Source organism: Desmodus rotundus, chromosome 10 (genome assembly GCF_022682495.2).
Source record: "Desmodus rotundus isolate HL8 chromosome 10, HLdesRot8A.1, whole genome shotgun sequence".
NCBI classification, from domain to species: Eukaryota; Metazoa; Chordata; class Mammalia; order Chiroptera; family Phyllostomidae; genus Desmodus; species Desmodus rotundus.
Window position 1 is genome coordinate 96396547 of NC_071396.1, and position 14678 is coordinate 96411224.

Genomic DNA, 14678 nt, shown 5'->3' on the forward strand with positions numbered 1-14678 from the left:
TCCAAACTCTTGACCACTACCAAGCCATTTGTGGCTATCTTGAAGATCACGGACAGTCCTTACACGAGAGACTCAGTTTTAAACTACATTGCAGTAAAAAGTAAGTTATACGTTATAAACAGCTTTAAAAAGAGGGAGCCACAGACCCAACTGGCTTTAGACTGGCCTTCCAAACACAGTGTGTGGGTTGAAAGGGCGTGTCCTGGATGTCAGATTATGTAACTGACTGCCAGAGGAAGCACAGCTCTGGACAGACTCCCGAGAGAAGCCAGGATGGTTAGCGTGGCGGTAGAGGGGGTAATGCTGACGACAGACATGGACGTGGTGGGCAGCAGTCTTTGCCCAGCTGTTGTGCCTTTTTCTGCCCGGTGGGTAAGGAGAGTGACCAAGGAAGCTGTGCTGTAAGAGCAGAGTGCACACGATTGTTTAGGGCTGGGAGTATGTTGTGTTTCCAAGAGTCTTTTGAGTGGCTGTGTCAAAGAAGGTGGTATGAGTGTGGCAAGGTGTTCTATGTTTACACATAGATAAGATTTACAGAGAAATCTTATCTTGACTCAACACAGAGGCTCAGTGATTTACACACACCGTTCATGTCATGGAAACAGCATGCTGTTATCTACCAGAAGCATGGAAAAATAGTAAAAAAATGTGTGTAAAGAATATGTAGGGCTTTCTAATTGAATGCCTGCTTTTGAAGAGGTGAAGAAAAATTTGTGAAAGCAGCAAACATACAGCCAGGTCAGGTAGCTAAGTTGGTTGGAGCATCGTCCCGTACACCAAAAGGTTGCAGGTTTGATACCCGGTCAGGACACATACCTAGGTTGTGGGTTTGATCCCTGGTGGGGGCACGTACTGGAGGCAACCGACTGATGTTTCTCTCTCTCTCTCTGTCCCCATTCCTCTCTAAAATCAATACGCATATCCTCGGGTGAGGATTAAAAAAAATTAAGCAGCAAACATGTAAAATCTGTTGTATAATTGTCACCAAATACTCTTAATTTTTATTTCAAAGCAGAGATATGATTTTTATGTGGTAAATTTGAAAATAACAAGAAAAGGGAAAGTTGACATAAGTTATTCTTTCTTTAAAAAGAATACACACACACACACACACACACACACAAACCACCACAATCTTTCGAATAGTAACTTAATCCCTGAACTCCGTTTTAGAAATGTTTTTCAAATAATCTGATTCTCAAGATGGTTTGTTTTCCTTATTATTTTTGTTATCTGGACTTCCCAGTGCATTATGTGATGTTCTTATTGGAGGTTTAATGGCATTAAGGAATTAAAAGCTTTTATGCTGACTTGGTTGGTTTTTAATCTGTGAATAAAACTAGAGTCATTATTCCTTTCTAACTTTGAGCTTACACAGATTTCTGTTGACTCAGTTAAATACATGAACTAGCACTGGAAACATTTTCTTCTTGTTCACAGTTTTCGTTTGGGACAGCAGCCTGTTTAGCATAACCTCAGGAAACTCAAGACTACACAAAAGGGTTTGAGCACATCAGGAGCTGCGTCATCTAATTTCGCTTCAGAAACCAATACTCAGAATGACTGGAATGGAGGTTAGAGCTGTGTCTCTGCATCACCAGGCATTAAAAAAATACCTTTGGTTGCTTCCAGTACTTGGCTATTTTAAATTGTGCTGCTAGTGCCCATCAGCAAATGAGTGGATCAAACAACTATGGTACATTTACACAATGGAATTCTACACAGCAGAGAGAAAGAAGGAGCTCCTACCCTTTGCGACAGCATGCATGGAACTGGAGAGCATTATGCGATCCCTTTGGGTAATTTCTCCGAAGGCCCAGGCCGGTGTCTCGTTCTGAAGACACTGCCCCATACACTCATTCACACCTATAGTTTGTCGACCTGGGGAGGTGTCACACTATATGATAGTGTCATCGTTTTTAGTACCATCATTTGTTAAAGGTCCTCTGAAGGCAACTTACATGACTTACATATTTTTCATACTTTGTATATTCTTCAGATCAAAACTAGGCAGTTTCACTTTTATAGACTGGTACCTTTTTATGGTCATGGGACTGCCTGGTGGTGTAGATTATGATGTGTATTTGTTTACACTGAAATCATACTATCAAAAATCACATTTAAAAAATCACATTTCAAGTGTTTTTATTCTGAGCAGTAGGTACAAAAAATAATGGCAGATGTCTTGTTCTGTACAGGCCAGCACTCCGCCCATCCCCTCTGTCTCCGATCCGACCCACTTTCACAGACTTCACTGTGCACCCCCTTCTTGCTCTCCCTGGCGGCCGGGCCCGGGTTGGAAACGTGTGTTTTCAGACTTCGTTGAGGAACTCCAGATTGAGACACGCTGGGATGTGGATTGAGTCCATGGTCAGAGAAGAGGGGTTGAAGGGGAACAAAACGGGAAACATGTGCTTGTAGTCTAACAGCAGTTGCTGAGTGTCGCTTCGCTCTTGTAGTTGTGCCTGTGGGGGAGGACAGGACCATGTGAAACACTTACTGCACCTACCACGAGCCTGTGCAGGTGAACTAGAAAAGTGGCTTAGCACATGGAAATGGCCCCGTTGATTGGGTAGGACTGCAGGAGAAGGTGGTCTTCCCTCTCCCTGAGGTATTCAGCAGAGTGAGAAGCCCTGGTTTAGGCTTGTTGGAGGTCAGATGACTGACCTCCCTCCTAATTTTAGCATTCGTTAAAAAATGTTCCATCTAAGGGAGAAGAGAAAATACATTTCAGATGGAACTCACGAGCCAAGGCAGCGCGTTGGAGCGGTTAAGGCTGTGACACTGATGGCAGATGCCCTGGGTGAGGGCCTGACCGTCCTGTGCCTCCCTTTCCTCCTCTGGGAGATGTGGGGGGGGAGTGATAGCACAGGAAACGACAGGGTGGCAGAGTGAAATAAAAAAATGCAGACCGTCTACACGGTGCCCACAAAGTCTCACTTTAGAGACACAAAGAGATGGAAAGTAAAAGGGTGGAAAAGATATTCCAGGTCGACATATCCGGCCTGTACCACCCAAGCAGATGGCTTGCTCTGATGACAACTTGTGTTTACCCCCCATGAGGTCTGTGCAGATACAGAAGGGTGGCAGGGACTGCTCCGCCCTTTCCTCTGAGCACTGTCTGGGGAGCAATCAAACATAAAGCTATAGTTGGAAAACCAAAAAAATGTGGTAGAATTGCCGGGTGTGAAACTGACTGCTGAGGAAGACTCGGAATCTGTATCTTCAGCGACTATCTAACCAACCTCCACTACCTTTGTCCTCTGTCCTTAATTCAAACCTGAACTTGGACTTGGCAAGTATCCTGTCCCCTCTGGTCTGAATTCTGTTCTTGTAAACAGTGCCCTTGTCAATTTATAAGCAGTTATGTTGAAAACAATCAAGACTTTCTAAACTTGTACTTTGGTTTGTGTAAATTGTAAAAATCAGTAGTGGGTCAGATATTTTAGTGGCTTCTTTTCTGTCGTCAAACTCTGCCTCCCCTTTCAGCAGTTGACTGTCTATGCATCCTGATCGCTGGACCCTTTCTGTCGGTGTCCCTGGCTGTTGCGGTGTCCACGAGGGAGAGTCTCTGCCTGCTTCCCCTGCGGCTTGGATCTCTACCGTCCCCTTGCGTCTTTCCCACTGTGCTTAAGAGAACAGCCTTCGATCTGACTTGGAGTCTTCCCGGGACCTTCAGCCTCTATTCCCTACTTATACACCCTGCTAAAATTCATTCATTCTTTTCCCCTTTTCCTGCCCTGATCACTCTCCCCCATTTCTTTTTATCCTTATTTTGTGTTGCCATCAATTCGCTGGCTGTACAGGCTGTTTATTTAAAAACCCGAGAAAGAAGTATGTCTCCAGGTGTTTCCCACGTAGAGTGGAGAAATGTTCACTGTTGAAATAATCCCGACATGACTCCAATCAGATGCTGTCAGCTCCAGGCGCACTAAAGGTTAGGCACTCAGCCAAAATCACCTAGGGCTTAGCGTGAGGAAGCTCATCTTGAAGTAAAAAGTTCCCACCATCTTAAAACAGATTTAAATACCATTTCTTTCAAGCATATTCCTAAGAGCAAATATTATAATTCTTACAGAGAAGATTTAAGAGCTCAAATTGTTCTCTTAAAAGAATATTTCTAGTTCCATTCTTGAGTAGAGTTGATACTCTGGTTTGTTAATTTCACTTGGTATCATAGTTCAGTTACATGCTTGTGGCAAAACTCACCTGGATTGTTCGTATAAAGCCCACTGTTACTCGTTCTTCAAATTCATTCAAGGGAGTATAAAGGTTTAAAATTTTTACAATCTGTTGGAATAAAAGAAGTTTAGCACAGAGCTAAAATGAACATAGGAGAGCCTTTGAACTTTAAAGACCACGTGATATTGACACAAGAGTCCAGCCCTCTTCAGGCAGGACCCCCAGCTCAGAGGTGGACTGGTGGGTCACTGCCTCACCTGTCAGAGCTGGGCCTTCTTCCCTCCACATCCCTACCTCCCACCCGCCCTGCCCCCTATGCTCCATGGCTTACAAAATGAGGGTTTTAAGAAACCTGACATCCTCAGTCTCTTATCTACTGGTAATTTAAAGATTTCTTCAAGAGAGAACTGGGGATCTTACTTTAGACAATAAAGGTCTTGTTTAGCTGCACCTCCCTACCTCCTACGACTCCCCCCAAATCACTTACAAAGGAACAGATTTTTCTTCTTATTTGGAGGATAACCTTATTCCTAGTCTTATTTAGGCCCAAATGCAAATCATTACCAGATGCATTCTGGATAAACTTAATCTATTTCTAAGGGAGAATAAAATTTCAGTACATTTTTAGAAGGAAAGCGGTTTTTTTAAGAGCTTGGTCTTTCATCTTTTAGTAATTGGTGGAAGAGGTAGGGAAATTGTTTCCTCTGCAATGCTGAGTTTGGATTTTTGTTGTTCTTTAGGTGCTGGAGAGGGAGAAGGCCCATGATGTGATTTAGGAAGTCTGATTTCCTGTGCTGGTGTCATTTGTGAGGCCACCTTTGGTGGCCCATTTCTAAACAGGGACACACCCCAGAGGGAGGGGCAAGGTCACCCTGTGTGCAGATAGGACTGGAGTGACATCTCTGCAGCCAAGTCCTAGGGTAAATTCAGTTTAGGGGGAAAGGAGAGGAATACTTAAATGCCCCTGGCTGCTTCATGATTTTATTTAAAACAATATAAATTAATTCTAGGTTAAAACCGACCATAATGAAATTATAATTGTAGAAAAAGCAATTTATTTAGTGCCAAGTGCCTGATGCTGCCAATTTCTGAAAAAATTTAAGTTTCTAGGTGAGAAACATACCAGAATTCATTGTAAGTGTTAAAAAATGTTTACATCTTCAGGTTGATGTTTTCTGGGTTTACTACCTTATCTAAGTGAGCAGTAGGAAGCAGAGAAAGTTAGTGGAAAACAATGGCATCTCATTTCACTGACCAAAGTGGCCTTTCATTCATTTAGGAGCATTCCCTTGGCTGCAACTTCAGAATTGTATCATGAGGTGTATAGAAAGTCTGGAAGTGCAAACCCCACTCCACCTCCCCCCCCAAAAAAAAACACCCACTGGCAAGAACAGACTAGGAACGAAGCTGGTCTTGCTTCGAGTCCCCTGGGTGACGTGAAGGCGTGCGCAGGGCCTGTACCTGCTGGGTGCTGAGCGAGGTGCAGAGGGAGCAGATGGCCTCGGCGTCCTCTGGGGTTTTCTTCTTTAACTGCAGGAGCTGGGCTGCTTGGATCAGCGGTTCCATGGTCTGAACGGCTCCGCTCTGGTGAAGGTTTCTTCCTCGAAGCCACTCCTCAAGCTGACTGATATTGTACCTTAACCAGAGGTGCAAGTGAGCTGTGTTAAGCCCGTCCTCCTAATTCAATGGGATGCGCACACCTGTCCTGTTTATTTTGCAGCCTCTCTGCCACCACTGTTAGCCTTCTCACCTTAACTGCCCCACAGGGCCAAAGCTTGAAAAGTGCTGGGCACTCAGTAACCTTTTATTGAATGAATGGGTGCCTAAAACCACAAGATGAAGTACCTAAGTGGTCTGTAGAAGTTAATGGGGAAAAGAGGTATTAAATGTGTTGAACTAAAACAACTAATATTTAATATTCACAAAATACAGGGTAGGGGCAAAAGTAGGTTTACAGCTGTGAGTATGTGAAATAATTTAGTCTTGTATTACTATTTATTAATTACTGTATTTTCCATATAAACAACTGTGAACCCACTTTGGCCCCACCCTGTATTTGTACTTCTGTGTGAGCCTTCCTGGCACTTAGCTCGAAGAGAAAAGTCAACAATGAGCTCTCTATCCACATTGTGTTTACAGTCTTTAAATTAGAGTATGTAAATGTCTCTAAGCTTCGCACTAATCTGTGTACCAAGTCACCATCTCAGTGTTGGGAGAGTTCCACCCACATGTGAAACGGGGATGGATTTGAGCTGCATTCTGTGAGGAGGCCTATCCAGCTAGACTGGGATTTCATTTTCAGAGGTGTCTCACGCTCCGGCTCCCGCTGGCATGCGCGGGCACCCGCCTACCTGAGCTGCATGCCTGTGCTCCAAGAGCAGACGTCCTTCCGCAGGAGCAGGTTGTTGAGCGTCACTGCAGTGATCATGTAGAAGAGCTGTTTGAACACCTGCAGGACGATCTCGGGGTCCAGGCCCTGGTCACGCATGGTTGTGTGAAAGGAATTCATCTGGCGGATGATGGCTTCCAGGCAGTAGGAGTTATCCCCGTCCACCATGCTGGAGGAGCGCTTCCGGTAGCCCGTCGGCTTCATTCCAGACAGGCCCTGGATGCTCTCATTTTCCAACATGGCTGAAACTGGAAGGACAGCACCATTACAGAAGCTTGTGCGTTCCCCAGAGGTCTGCTTCTGGACCATTCAGGTCCTCCAGTACTCAGGGCTTTGGCAGTGATACCATCCAGAGATGCAGAGTCAATGACAGCCCCCAACTTAGAGCATTCAGCAGAGAACTTCTAGTGTGCTGGTCTTTGTATGGAATAAGGTAGCTGTTGGCCAAACTTTCACTTAAATGTATCAACTCGATTCTGTCCTGGATTCTGTGCTAAGACTCCACAGTTTGAGAACCGAGAAACTGGGATGTGCTGGCTCTGGGCCCTGGGCCCAGAGGTCATCCTGCACTGGTCCGAACAGCTCTTCTACACGAGCCACTGACCATGCAGCTGGTCTGTCATAGTCACCGCACAGCACTTGACTATGTGCCAGGTACTTCATGGCCGGCATTTCTTTTAATTTTCCAGCAACCTATTTGCTGATGAGGAAGTTGAAGCATACAGAGACTAAATTGTCCAAGGTCACACCGCTAGGAACTGGCAAGGTCAGGATTTGAACCTAGAACTGTCTGACTCCAGAGCTGATGCTATTCACTATCACGTTATTCTGGTTCATGAGTGTCCCAGTTCGCCCTGTGCCTGGTGAGAATAAACTGGTGTCTGTCCTCCTTGGAATTCATTTCTAACCCACTTATGTTGTAAGAAGCTGGGAGAGCATTTCCGCCCTGGCCTGCATGGAACCGTGAGTGTAATTACTGTGGTACCTTAGGAAAGAACTGCTCCTAACTTTCCACCCTGGTTCACGTTCCGTGCCCAAGTGCGCTGCTCTTGACGAAGTGAGTGTGCGGCAGTAGTTACTGCGCAAGCGCGCACTACTGCATCCCTGCACATGAACACGCTCAGTGCTTTCCTTTTTTCCTGAATTAACTATCTACGTGAGCAAGAGGATTATATATTTTTCACTGTAATTCATACCTCTTGAATTTATTACCTATGGAAATTAGTTTGGGGAAAAATAATATACTACAGAAAAAGAGATAAAGGAAAGTGATCTATATTCTCACCGCCCAAGCACTATGTATTTTGATGGGATGGTGTTGAAAATTTCATAGCTCTTCCTGAGCACACAGCCCGCACCTCCCTGGGGAGGTTCTGGGTTTCCGAAGGCTGTGCGCCCCGCATGCCCAGTTCCCAAAAGGAAAGCAGGGCTTACCGCATCTTGCCCTCCCTTCAGACCCTAGGATGAGTGCTGGAGAGCCTCTTCCGCCGGCTTACCTATCATCGGCTGCAACACACCCTCGGCGATTTTAATGAGCTGCTGGTAGATCTGGATGGAAAGGTCACTCAGCACCTGGCGGTATTCGGTGAGGTCAAAGTTCTTCAGACAGTGCTCGTTCTGCTTGGCGGAGTTCTGAGTCATGAAGCCCTGCAGAGGGAGAGGCTTGCCTTACTGAGGGTCTGTGGTCGGGGCCAGCTCAGCAGGGGTTCAGGGCCTCCAGGCTCCTTCACAATGTCCTGTTTCTCTCTGTGTGTATGTGACGTTCGGTAGGACCCTGTCATCCACACTCCATGGAAGGTAAGACTGACTGGGGTGGAATGTCCTTTCCTTATCTCAGGCAGAGGGGTCTGTCAAACTTGTGCTGGCACAGAAGACGGAATCCAGAGAAGCTTTAAAAATTGTTGCACTACAGCTTGTTGATGTACACCTTGTCTTGACCTTGGGAAGGGTGGAGAGTGAGCTGTGGGAAAGGAAAGTCAGGAGACCTACAAGGATTGGAGCGGGCGTGTCTGGCACCGGTTGTGCTCTTACTGGTGAACTGAGGGAAAACACACCGTGTGCTCCTAGGCCATGGGGCTGAATGCAGAGCAGGGGAGGAGTGTTTTCACAGACCGGTGCGGGGAATGGTACGTGCTAGGTGAAGCTGGTCCACCGCAGAATGTGACTTCACGAGGTCAGCTGGGCTTCAGGGTCGGTTGGTATAAGTGTCGTTGATTGATGCTGAACCTCCTTTTTGGGGCCAGCTCTCTGGGCTTTAAAATGGACACACTAATCGGTTGCCTTTGGAGACAGTCCCACACACTAGCCGAGTGGGCTTTCTCCCAGCAGTCACTGAAATGGGCCTCTTCTAGGGCCGCTTCGGGGGTGCAGGGTTTCCCTGGAGAGTCCCAGGCGCTCTCAGACAATGGGTGGGCTGTGCCAGCTCCTTTCCTATTCTACTTACTTGATTCAGGGTGCTTTTCGGGGGCCGGGGTCCTTGGAGCCTGCCTCATTGCTGCTTCTAGCTACCAGGTATAGTAGGCAGGCCCTCGGCCTGAGGTCCCGGAGGGGCCCCACAGGCCCTGCCCTGCCCCGCCCCTGGGAGAAGCACACGAGGACCAAGGACCGAGCGGGCTGCCGGGGTCTGCGGTGCTCTGAGCTGGGACACGGACGCCATCCCCAGGAACGTGGGCCAGGCGGCCGCCGTCTGGAGCACCTGGCTAGTGTCTAAACCGACCACGGGGGGTGGGGCTTTCCCCTCAGCACTCACCTCATCGCCACTGTACTGCTTCAAACAGTGAAGCAGGCGGCAGGTATTGGAGAGCCAGAATGAGGTCATCTCAAAGTCGTCATTGTGCTTCTGTGAAAAGAAGATGACACTCCTCTTCATGAGTCGCAGTTCCCATTTGGTTAAATGCTGACCTGGTGCCTCTCTGTCCGTGTTTGCCGCTCACACCCAGCAAGCCCCAAGCAGACCTGAGGACAGGCAGGTACTTGCCAGTCACAGAGATGAGACCCACTGCCAGGAGGCCGTGTTACCATCCCTCCAGGACTGGGGATGGCACCCAGACGCCTCCTGCTGGTCCCCTGACCGGTGGCGCACACCAAGGACAGGCTGCTTCTACAGCTGACTGACACAAGCCTGACACCAGTGGTCCGACTAGAGGCCTGGCTGGTCTGAACTCTCAGTGACCCAACCTCAGAGGTGCCGGAGCATGCTGGTGGAATATTCTGGTATCCCATTTCCCTAGAGGCCAAATGTCCAGTGGTTTAACTCTGAAAAACGGCTACAAACTGTAACTAAATGAGAAAGGCCGTTCAACAGCCCTCGCAGCTACGAGGCGGTTTCTGCGCTACAACTAGTAACTCTGAGGGACCGTTCTGTCAGTAACCACCACCACCGTGTAAACACCACCACCATGTAAACACACCAGATGACACACGAGCTGTGAAGACAGTGACGCAGGAGCAGAGGGACGGGTGGGGCTGGGCGTGCTAATGGAGCCTGGTGACGAGGAAGGCTTCCCTGAGGAAAGGACATTTGAAGTCAGTCGTGGACGCACCTAGCCTGGCCCAGGCCCCCAGCTGGAGCTCAGGGAAGAGGTCAAGGCAGGAGACACAGATCTGAGTGTCGCCTGCACGTGGGTGTGTGTTTAGGGCTGGGGGTGGAGGAAAGTGCCTCCAGAGCCCACGGCAGGGAGGAGGGTGCGGCTACGGGCACAGAGCTGCTTGAAGCCGGGGGTTACAGGCCGGCTGTGGCACGCTCAGGGAGGGGGTGGGATTGGGCCGGACTCAGTGCTTTCATGGATGGCTTGCATGCTGAAGTGGCAGCACGGGTAAGAACTGAAGACGACGGTCACCCGGTAATACCATGCGGGGTCTGGGCCTGCTGGGCGGTATAAAAAAATCTGGTCTCCCAGCCTCTGGCCCTCTGAGGTGTCACTCCTGAACCAAGTCAGTGTCCTATGTGTGCCCTGGCTTGTGCCGCTGCCCTGGGCAGCAGGCCCACAGCCTTCAGTCGGCTGAGGATGGGTGTCTCCCTAACAGCTCTGGCACCGGGGTTCCTGGACGCTCAGCAGGGCGCAGCTGGAGGGCTGCCCTGGATTTCTGGGTTTCCAGCCACTTCTGAGCGTGAGCACCCTTCTCTGGGCTGGGGACCACCCAGTTACATGGGTGGACTGCTGCTGCGCTTCTGTCATTTACTGTCAGAGACTTTGGCTCGCTTCTGCAAAACCCGGCCAGGGAGAAGCAACGGCGTGGTGTGGGCTCCACTCAGCCCCCCACCTACCGCCTGCCCCCTTCAGTGTGGGACACTGACCTTGAGGACTTTCTTAATGCCGTTGATGGTGGAGGTCAGCAGGGAGTGCACCTTGAGGTCGTCGTTGACGTAGTCCGCGTGCCTGATGCACATGTAGAGGATGTAAGCAGGGAGACAGGGCACCGTGCCCGCCAGCGCTTGGGGCTTCAGCTCTAGCGGCAGCAAACAGCAAGGGTTAGGTGTACAGCGATGCTCAGGGCATGAGAACCTGGCCTGAGGTGCAGCCGTTACCAGGGTCTTCCTTGGCTCACCTGAGAGTGGCTGCTCATGGAGGCTTGGCGGGGAGCCACAGACCCCTCTGACCCTGACTACCGTAGTTCCGGAAACTAGTTAAAATCCCCCCCAACAAACAAAAACACATTCCTGATCACCCAGCCTACACTGTTAAAGCAGGCTCCTAATGCCTTGTCCATACAGTATGGAGGAAAAGAGCCCACAGGCAGCTCCCTGCTGGTATCGACACATGGAGGCCATGGTGTTCACCAAGCGGCCCGGGGCCAGGGCACATTGAAGACAGGAGCTGGGGGAGAAGTCCCAATAGCACTTGCTGTTCTGGGCACAAGGGGCCCTTCAGCAGCAGGAAGGTGAGGGCTGCCCCAGAGGAACCTGGCAAATCACACGTTCCCAAAGACAGGGCCAGTGTGTGAGTGGCGGGGAGCCTGCAGCAACCTCTAGCGCGCTTGGCTGTGCACTCAGAAATGGTGCCCCCAGCAGCGCCTGCCGAGGCGTTCTGAGAGCTGATTGAGCCACAGGCTGCTGACTGGCCACTGTCTCCCCCCTGCAGTGCCACCCTTGACAAGGGTCCCTTGGTCAGCAATCAGTTGGCTACAGTCTGGGACAGCTGCTGCTCCAACCCCTCCGTCCCCCCACACTGCCCTTTTCCGCCTCCCACAGCCCTACCAGGTGTGTTCTGGCAGGACTCTCCCCAGCTGCAGATTCCCACTCAGCCTCGGTCCTTTCCTGCCAAAGCCCTTGGAGGGCCAGGGTGGACCTTTCGGATTGCTTTCCCTTCCAGAGTAAGCAGGTGAGGCAACCAGCCAGGCTGAGGGCCCTGAGTGGGGATAGTACTCGGAATGGGAGGGGCCCGCGCTACGAAAAGCAGCAAGGTGAGAACAGGGCTGGGGCCTGGGACAGCATCAGACCCCAGGTGAGCTTACTGTGGCCCAGCATGGTCTCCCCAGCCCTCACTTTCCACTCATTACCTGTACCCCCAACCTCTGCCCAGCCCAGGCCTCACAAGTTACCTCCAGGCTCTGAGGGGTGGTCACCACCCCTCCACCTGCAGGTGGGCCAGAGGGAGAAGGGGCAACATTCTCAAGTTTTCTGCCAGGGCGACCCTGGGACAGGGCTGGGGTGTGCTTCCAGCATCTCTAGTTGGTACTTGAATTTCACTGTTCCCTCAACTACACCCAACCCTTCAGGTTAAGTGCTAAGTATGGGCCTTAGTACTCTGGGTACATGGTTAATGTCTGGGCAGCTTACAGGCCCAACAGATGGCTGTGGCTTGGCCCTTGCTCTAACGTTAATGCCAGTAACATTTATCCAGGAAAATGAGAGCCCATAGTTAAGCCCTTAACTTCTTACATGGAGCCTGACCCACGCAGAGATTGCAATCAGCTTGTCTGGCCTGGGACGTTCTATTTGCGAGTGTGGGCTATGAGCCGTTCCCCAGAGCTTGCTGGGTCCGCCCAGCCGAGCGTGCGTTAGCACCTGGGGAGCAGGGACCATGGCTGTGCTTCTCTAGATCCTCCACAGCAACTGCCAGTGCTGGGGACCTAAGAGGTAGTCAGTACGGTCTTGACATTCACTTGGACGGGGTCTTTCGGAGGGAAGGTGCCTGGGTGCTGAGCTCAGGCAGCTTGGCAGTAGGCGGCCTGGCCTGGGGCCCCACCTGCTGGCACAAGCAGTCCCCACGAGGAGTGTTGCTTTTCACTCTGACGCTGAGAACTCTGGGTTTCACTCAAGAGAGATGAGTGGCCCATTGGCATTGTTCAAGATGCAGCCTAAGGCAGACTGACGTGAACTCACGTCACACTGAGCTGTTGGACAACTGTAGGGGAATTTATCCTTCCTGAAAAGAGCAAAATACTCCACCACTAACACCACCCAAGGCAAAGAGCTGAGAAACACCTGTGCTAGGCCAAGGTCACGCTCATTCTCCCTGCAGCCCCAGCCCTCAGCCCCGTGCTCAGCAGAGTGGGACCTCAGTAAACTGACTTTTCTCTGAAACAATGCTGACCTCTTTTTGAGCTTCAAATGCCCCTGCCGAAGCTACCACTTTAAGTTCCCGCATTTGAGAAGGGTCCTGTGGCTTTGCCTCAGCCCTGTCACTGTTATATTTCTTGTGCTGGGGTGGGTGGGGATGGGTGGGGCCCATATCCTCATCCCCCTCTTACTACAGACCAGGAACTAGGGCACTGCAGGGAACAGAGGACCAGCCCACCACAAGGCCTCCTGTTTTCACTGGGACACTCTCCTCTGAGGCTCGCTCTCTGGCTCTGCAGGTGGCTGCTGCCCTGGGCTGGACAGCCAGTTCCCTGGGGGAAGATGGGAGTGTTGGAACCAGATGCGGTATGGGACCTGAGGTGGGGGAACCTGTACAAGAACAGATCAGGCCCAGGGCTGATGAGGAAAGCGGCTCCTGAGACTCCTGCAGGTTGGCCCCCAGAGGACACCCTCTAGTGTCAGCATCACCCGGGAACTGAGATATGCAGCAGCTTGAAGTGGTAGGTGAGGGGAGCGCAGAGTGGGTAGAGGTTGTGCAGGGGCGGGGACCACGGAGGGTCCTGACCTGTCACCAGGTTCCGAATGAGGAGGGCCTCATCCTCCTTGTGGTACTCCAGCATGCCCTGGAAGTCCTTCTCCTTCCGCTGGACGGTGACCTGCCTGTTGAGCTCGTGGCGCCTCTTCTCACTCTGGACTAGTGTCTGCATGGCTGAGCGGGAGGAGACAGCTGGTTAAGGGGTGGGGCACCCATCTTCAAGACAGAGCAAGTACAGTGAGGCGTGCGTTTATTTCTAAGAAAGCAGCAGCTGCTGCTGCCATCACCTGAGTGGTGCCATCGGGACAACGAAAACTTGAGGACTAGAAGACAGAAGTCCAAAAATGGAGAGCAGGGCTGAAATGGAGAGCCAGCCTGAGGCTGCAAAGGACAGACAGCCCCGCCCTCTTAGAGCCTCCTCTGGAGCAGGTGCTGTTAAACACAGGGCCCCTGGGAGGGGTGACACTCACAGGCACGAGGGGTCAGGGCTGGGAAAGACCAGGGCCAGGAAAGACAGGACGCAGCCCTGGGGGAATGGCTCCTGAGCTGAGGAGGAAAGGGGTGGGAGGCATGCAGGTGGTATCCAAGTGGTGAGGTGGCCGACAGGGTTCCAAGCAAGGTGGCATGTGCAAAGAGGGGGCAGGGAGTGACATGATTAGTTTTGCAGTGGAGTGGCAGAGGAAGAGAACGTTCTGGGTATTTCTGAAAGAGCAAGTTAAATCTCCGTCTGACCTCTCTAGGCCAGGCTCCGGTTTGGAGCCCGCCATACTCATGTGTCTTTAGGGCAGCCTCTGGCAAACTGAGTGAGGCTGAGCTCGTGGCCTGAGGGGTTCGCCCCGTGACTGCGCTGGCACAGGCGCCAGGAGGCCAGGGAGGTGGGAAGAGCCCACGGAGGAAGGCAGGCGTGGCTCGGCACACCAGGGCCTCAGAAAACACGCACTCACAGACGCCTTACCTTCTAGGTCCTGGACTTTCTTCATGTGAATCTTCAATTGTTTTTTGAGTTTCTTCTCATTCTTTTCCAGCTTTTCTACCAGCTCTTTAAGGTC

General features: G+C 50.8%; 1 protein-coding gene across 1 annotated transcript in view; it reads right to left on the reverse strand.

The window, feature by feature from the left end:
- Nucleotides 1–2128: 2128 nt before the first annotated feature.
- The window catches only part of MYO5B (myosin VB), a 268136-nt gene continuing 255586 nt past the window's right edge, over nucleotides 2129–14678 (reverse strand). The window contains exons 32-40 of the mRNA XM_053912673.1: nucleotides 14585–14678; nucleotides 13660–13803; nucleotides 10869–11020; nucleotides 9321–9410; nucleotides 8068–8218; nucleotides 6534–6819; nucleotides 5644–5818; nucleotides 4210–4290; nucleotides 2129–2465 (exon numbers count right to left, since the gene is read on the reverse strand). Coding sequence (XP_053768648.1) covers nucleotides 2313–2465; nucleotides 4210–4290; nucleotides 5644–5818; nucleotides 6534–6819; nucleotides 8068–8218; nucleotides 9321–9410; nucleotides 10869–11020; nucleotides 13660–13803; nucleotides 14585–14678 — 1326 coding nt within the window. The 3' untranslated portion in view covers nucleotides 2129–2312. The remainder of the gene's footprint in view (nucleotides 2466–4209; nucleotides 4291–5643; nucleotides 5819–6533; nucleotides 6820–8067; nucleotides 8219–9320; nucleotides 9411–10868; nucleotides 11021–13659; nucleotides 13804–14584) is intronic.